A 7,244-nucleotide genomic window follows, 5' to 3' on the forward strand; every position below is an offset into this window, starting at 1 on the left:
AATTTTTCCGGCTTCTTTTTCTACAAAAAAGAAAAGAAAAGAAAGGAGGTACTAATTAGTAATTAAGAATTAAATTTTCTAGCATAATTATAATTAATGTGATAGTAAAATGATACTAATAATGTTATAAAATTCGAAAAATTGGAAAAATCATTGAAAAATCATTGGAAAAAACGTTCATTAAAATCTAATTGAAATGTTAGTAAGTTAAGTTAAATAAGCTAATAAGTTAATTAGTCCTTTTTTTGTGAAGAAAAAAAAGAGGAACATAAACAAAAGTCTTACTTTCAATCCATTTTCTTAATTTTGGTACCATCAAAAAATGGATCAAAAATGCGGCAACAGTTGCAACTGAAGCACTAATTAACAAGCATAACCAAAGAGATAAACTGGCTAGATGTAAGACTGAAATTGGAACGAAATCTGTTAATTAATTAATTAATTAACAGACTAGAACGATCAAATGCCAAATACTTCCTGGGATTGTACCAAGAATAATTCTTGGTCAATATTAATAATAATAAATATGATAAGTTTATATGAGGGATTTATGCATTGCAGAATTATTATTCTAATATAATGAATATGAAATTAGCTAAAAATTTTAACAATTTTTTTTAAAAATTAAACTTTTTTTTGAGGTTTTTTTAGGGTTAAAAACGATAATTTCATTTTTTTTTTGAAATAAAAAAATGAACAAACCTTTAGAGCCTTGAAAGCTAACAGCAAAAGTATTGAAAGCAATACAAAACCAGTAGAAATATGGTAAAACTCGCAAACCACATTCAAATGGATTCTTCTGGAATAAAAAATTCTTATAGAATATGTCATTATGATCAAATATAGGAATTATTAACTTTAAAAGATAAAATACAAATATATTTGCTTAATACATTACAATAGAAATAATTAATTGACAAATTATAATCATCACCCTATTTTGAATAGAATTAATTAACTTATAAATATATTATTTTGAATAGAAATAATTAACTTATAAATACGCTATTTTGAATAGAAACAATTAACTTGTGAATACATTATTTTGAATAGAAATAATTAACTTATAAATTACAACTATATCTTTTTTAAATAAAATTATATCTTTTTTAAATATAAATAATTAACTTACAAATTATATATATACCTTATTCTGAATAGAAATAACTAATTTTAAATTATAACTATACCTTATTTTAAATGGAAATATTTAACTTAATTTACAAATTATATTTTATTTTAAATGAAAATAAACTGACCCGCCTAATAACTGTAAAATCGACAATTATATAAAGTATTGATGATACTATTCCGGATAATAACGGTGAAATAATCCAGGAAGCTGCTAAAATATATTTTGAAAATTTTCCAGAACCATTTTAAAAATCTATGAAATACAAAATATGATTTTTATTTTTTTTTCATTGCCGAAATTCTATTGATAGATGTCAAAATTTTAAAGAAATAAACAGGTGAAAATGTATTTTTTGAATTGAAACCTGAAAAAATAAAAAAAAAGAAATTCCGATAAATTTCGAAATTCCGGTATTTATACCATTTTGAAATATTAAAATCAATTAAACATACCGATATTCAGAATTTTCCACCAATGAATCCCTTGTGTTCCTCTCATTATTAAGCCAAAACCAACTGTTGCTCCGGTAATACTATGTGTTGTCGAAACAGGTAATTGAGCAAATGTTGCTATTAATAACCAAGTTGAACAACCTGAAAATTACAAACTGATTATATTTATGCATCTTTGTTATTCAGGTATATCCGAAAAATATTGGCAGGTTTTGTAATATCAATGATTATTCATTACAATATGCAATACATCATTATCTATTCATGACAACACATTTTGCATATTTGCGGTTATATTTTTTTAATTCCTTAAAATTAACAAACAACATCAATTGTCAGAATATTTCGACTAACTCAATGTTTGATTCCGTTTTTGCTAACTTAAATTTCAACAATACCCATGCAATAAATCCGGAATTTCATATCCGGAATCCATACATTATATCACGGGTATGAATAACATGATGTGTAATGTATGTGTGCTTAACTACTGTCGCTAATATGGCAAATGGAAACATAGGAGCAATAATCCCCTTTGTTGAAATCCAGACATCTTTGCTGTATATGCTGCCTATATCCTCTTAACCCTATACAATGTACGCTTCATGAGGAAGCTAATTCTTGTAATCATAAATGCTACAAGCACTTTCCCACTCGGAGAAACAAACCAACCTAAGCGTCAAATCATTTCGAAAGACACCTTTTGACAGGTCGGTTAGTTGAAGGATGTTGGATGCGATTTAATCTTTTCATTATTAATTTATTATATCGATGTCGTAATTGCAAGCTCGTTGTTATATTAATAAATTTATTGTAATAAAGGTTTAATTACCTAAGTTTGAGGTATTATCAACTAAAGAAGCAGAAAGAATCCTCAGTTTTTGTCACGGTTGAAGAAAAACGGCGACAACTACTATTCTAACTAACATAATCTTTACTTCCGCTTTTGTTAAATGAAATTTCAATAATACTCATACAATAAATCCGGAATTTTATATCCGGAATATATACATTATATCATGGTTTTATGTTTCATAATTTTACGTATATATCATTAACATATTGCACTCTTTCTTTTCCACCTATATTACTACTACTGATAAGGTTAAGCAATTTCTACATTAAATCTGATAATTATATAAAGAGATGCAGATAATAAACTTTTAATAATACCGATACAATAAATCCGGAATTTCATATCCGGAATGCATATATTATGCCATATTTAGGATTATCAATCTTTTCGATAACATTCTCACATTGTAATATGATACGATTAAAATGAAGAATATCGTTGCATTCATTTCTGTAATTTTTATTCTTCTTTTATTTTTTTAAAAATTTTTCAAACGAATAGAATAAATTGACAAACCTGCAAGAATAGCCACTTGACCAACCAATAATTCTTTTGGTGTATTATTATATAAGTCTAAATCAATGACACCTTTTCTCATTGTATCTGTCACATTATAACCTGAAATTTGTAAAAAAAAAAAAGGAAGAAATTAAAATTTCATTTTCAATCTGTCCATTTTTACAAATGATCATTTGATCTGAGCTCTTCAATAACTTTCTATTTATTTATATACAAATGTTATATCATTAAAATTATATCAATATTAAAGGAAATTTGTAATAAATAACAAAACTAATTCAATTATTTCAATTAAAAATTAAAAATAAAAAATTAAAAAAATTGCACAAACATACCAACAAGAATTGCGCCAAGTGATTCGAATATAATTGCTAATATATAGGCTTTTCGTAGACTAAGCACTTTACTACCAACTGATGTACCAAAAGCATTTGCGACATCATTTGCACCCATAGCAAATCCAAGTACGAATGCTAACACGATGCCAAGGATTAAAGCCCACAGAAATTGGCTCTTTAATAATTGAAAAATATGTGAAATTTTAAATTAAAGAAATAAATGAAATGCAATTAAACTTTTAACTTATTTTATTTTGTTTTGTCTCATTTCATTTCATTTTATATTATTTTAATCTTAATTTAAAAATATTAAAATTACTTTCTGTTTAATGTTCTTAAAAAACGCTTACTTTTAACGTTTCAATTGATAACATTGTAGAAGTAGAAATAAGAGTTGATGTTGCTGTAGATGCTATAAAATCCATCTAATTTCGCTTTTTCTTTTTTTTTTGCTTCTCTGCCTTGAAATTCTGAAAATGCAAAAGTTGTGGAAGACATGAACTGCCCAAGACAGGAATCGAACCTGTGTCGCCACGGCCACAACGTGGAGTACTAACCACTATACTACTTGGGCCGAGATTATTTCCACTAAATTTCATTAAACACAATTCTGAATTGTAAATGTCAAATTTCTGATAAAATTGAAAAAAAAAGGAAAGAAAATATGCTGGAAAGATGAAAAAGACAAATGAAAAAAAAAACACGAGACAGAAATACTCAAAAAGGGCACGGAATAGAAATACTCAAAAAAAACACGGAATAGAAATACTCAAAAAAAAAACACGGAAAAGAAATACTCAAAAAAAACACGGGATAGAAATATTCAAAAAAAAGCACGGAATAGAAATACTCAAAAAAAACACGGAAAAGAAATACTCAAAAAAATCATCGAAATACTTAAAATATGAGTGAAAATTTGTATAAAAAACGAATGGGAAATATGCAAAAAAGAAAAAAACAAAACAAGCAAAATGTATGAATTCAAATATAATAATGCATTACATGAAATATTTTACCTAAAATAGAACATGAAATGAAAAAATTAAAAATCGAAAAAAAATAAGATTTCCATTATTTTTCATCAGATAATTCTCTTGTTGAATATCCCAAAAATAAGGAAAATAATTCAAAAAACCATATCTGCTTCTTCTTTTTTTTACTTCAAAATTTGCTTTAATTCGAAATAAAAATTTGAATAAATTAAAATTATTTAAAAAATATTAAATGAACGATTATTTTGTAACAAATAATAAAAAATATTTTTTGAAACAAAAAATTTTTCTAATTTAAATTTTTAAATCAATTCAAATCACAAATAATATAAATAATAAACGAATTATTGCACATATTATTATATATTGTAATTAATTATCAATTTAATTATTATTAAATATTGAAATAATTAGCCAAAGAAGACAGCCAACAATAAAAAATAATAAAAATATATATATATGTATATCACACAATATACCATTTTATAATCTATACTGATCTATCTTTCCATCTTCCTATCTATCTATCTATCTTTCTATCCGTCTATCCATCTATCCATCTATTCATCTATCCATTTATCCATCTATCCATTTATCTATCTATTTATTTATCTGTTTATCTATCTATGTACCTATACATCTATCTATCTACCTATCTATATTGTTTGCATCAATCAATATTGATCAATATTGATTGCAATCAAATCATTCTTAAACAAATAAAATATGAAATTCATTGAAGAATGAAAATTATTCTCGCCAACAACAATTTCCCCAAACAAAATCATTGATGAATGAAAGATAAAAAAAAAAAAAAGAAAAAAAAACAAAAACATTTACATATACATACAGTAAAAATGAAAAATTTCTGCAATTTTCCATTTTTTTTTCTCCTTCAATAAACATGTAAAAAAAAGAAAAAAAAAAGCAAAAAGATAATATAATAATTTGCGCTATTAAAATGACAAGCGCAAATGGGACAGACGACAGAATGTGAATGTAATAAGTAACCAATGAAAATGAATGATAAAAAAATTCATGTTTAAAATATCAAACAGACAGAGATAACAGAGAGAAATTGATTATAACAGTGAAATGATTGTTGAAGTTAAAATATCAAATATATATATGATTATATAGGTGTGTGTGTGTGTGTGTATGTGTGTGTGTATGATTCATTAATGATTCATTCATCTGATATAATTTTTAAATTGAAAGTTAAAAATTGAATATTACAAAATACATTGAAAATTTAATTTAATAAAAAAAATATTTTTCCGCAACAAAAAAAATTGAGTATTTAATTTAGTAAATATTTATATGTTGATTAAAATTTTTGCTAATTTTAAAAAAATTTCGCAGTTTATCAATTACATTCAGATTGTGTTGTTGTGTTTTTTAAGTAATAATTAAATGTAATTAAGTATTAATTGGGCAAGAATTCATTATTCAAGAAAAAAATATTTAAATATTTTTACGCGTTTTAATTTTATACGAATACATAATTATGAATGCTTAATTATTCAATATGATACATACTTTTATATTTCTTAATTTCTCATCCAAATTTCGGTAGCTAAATGATAAAACTATTTAGCTAATATATATTAGCTTAGCTATTAATCTTACATTATGTTAAATTATTTGTTGATTTGATTAGAAATTTTTGATGAACTATCGTAATATTACGTAGAGTACTTAGATTGAATTCAATTATGCAAATAATCAGTTTATAAATGACTGATAAATTGTCAACATAACTGATAAGAAATCAATTAAATCATTGTAAACAATTTCTCTACAATATATATACAAAAAAAAAAAAAAAAAAAAAAAGAAAGAGAATAAATCGAACGAATAAAATTTTGACAATACAAAAAGAAAATGAAAGAGAAATTATTTTGAAATAACTAATCAAAGATCAAATAATAATTCAAAAATGTAAATTAAACTTCAAAAAAAAAAATCATATAACTAAAGATTAAAACTATTACAAAAGAACAGAGAGTGAGAGAGAGAAGGAGAGAGAGAGAGAGAGAAAAAAAGGAAAGATGGATGTAAAATTAAAATGATAATATTAGAGTATGATGTAATTGATCGAATGATATGATTACAATCAGTATTCTTAAAGCGTTGTAAATTCCAGAAGTAGAAAGAGTGTACGATGAAAGAGAAAAGGTGTTGATGATGAAGTGGGTGGATAATTAATGAAATTAATACGAAACTAATGATAATGAAAGAAGATCACATTTTTACTATTGATTATTAGCTATTAGCTATTAGCTATTCTCACTTTTGATGATTTAAACTAATTTAAATTCTTTAACATTTATCATTAAGCTAAATCATAAGCTATAATTTTAGTATGATAAGAATTCAAAATAAAATTAATTAATAGTTAGCATTCTTCTTTTAATAACTTTTTGCTAATAATCATAATTCATTAATCATTTATCACATATTTATTAATTAATTCAATAAATATTTTTTATTCATGTAATTGAAAAGTTTGCATTTTAAATTGAGATAGAAAATAAAAGAAAAATGAAAGAAGATTTAAAACAAAAAAAAAATAAATTCACTAATTAAGCAAATTAATTAATTAACTAAAAGGTAAAGACTTAACGATTGAATTTTCAAGCTTAACAATAAAATTACAACATTCAATTGCTAATACAACTACTAATGTTAACATAAAATAATAGCATTCATAATTATTTTAATGATAAATAACGTCGCATAAAGAGAAAAAAAAATTTCAAAAATTGTTTGACTAAAATTTTGAAAATTTCAAATTAAAACTTCCAAATTTCAAGCCATTCTTTTTTTTTTGTTTTTGGATTTATTTTAACGATTTGTTTTTTTTCTTGAAAATTTCAAAATTTTACCCAAACAATTTTTGAAAATTTTTCATCGTTTTTTTCTTTTTTTCTTATAAGCATTAAATATTTG

General features: G+C 23.7%; 1 protein-coding gene and 1 non-coding gene across 2 annotated transcripts in view; both read right to left on the reverse strand.

Moving 5' to 3' along the window:
* The window catches only part of LOAG_17641 (phosphate transporter), a gene marked incomplete at both ends in the record, with an annotated part of 5,248 nt that extends 1,833 nt beyond the window's left edge, over positions 1 to 3,415 (reverse strand). Inside the window, 6 exons of the mRNA XM_020450303.1 lie at positions 286 to 405; positions 703 to 799; positions 1,260 to 1,345; positions 1,588 to 1,728; positions 2,960 to 3,061; positions 3,298 to 3,415. Of these exons, the coding sequence (XP_020306044.1) occupies positions 286 to 405; positions 703 to 799; positions 1,260 to 1,345; positions 1,588 to 1,728; positions 2,960 to 3,061; positions 3,298 to 3,415 (664 nt within the window). The remainder of the gene's footprint in view (positions 1 to 285; positions 406 to 702; positions 800 to 1,259; positions 1,346 to 1,587; positions 1,729 to 2,959; positions 3,062 to 3,297) is intronic.
* A 387-nt stretch (positions 3,416 to 3,802) lies between these two features.
* On the reverse strand, positions 3,803 to 3,874 carry LOAG_20045. Its single transcript has one exon. It is a non-coding gene; the product is annotated as a tRNA-His (tRNA).
* Between the last annotated feature and the right edge of the window lie 3,370 nt (positions 3,875 to 7,244).

The sequence above is a fragment of the Loa loa genome (genome assembly GCF_000183805.2).
Source record: "Loa loa unplaced genomic scaffold supercont3.106, whole genome shotgun sequence".
Taxonomy (NCBI): domain Eukaryota; kingdom Metazoa; phylum Nematoda; class Chromadorea; order Rhabditida; family Onchocercidae; genus Loa; species Loa loa.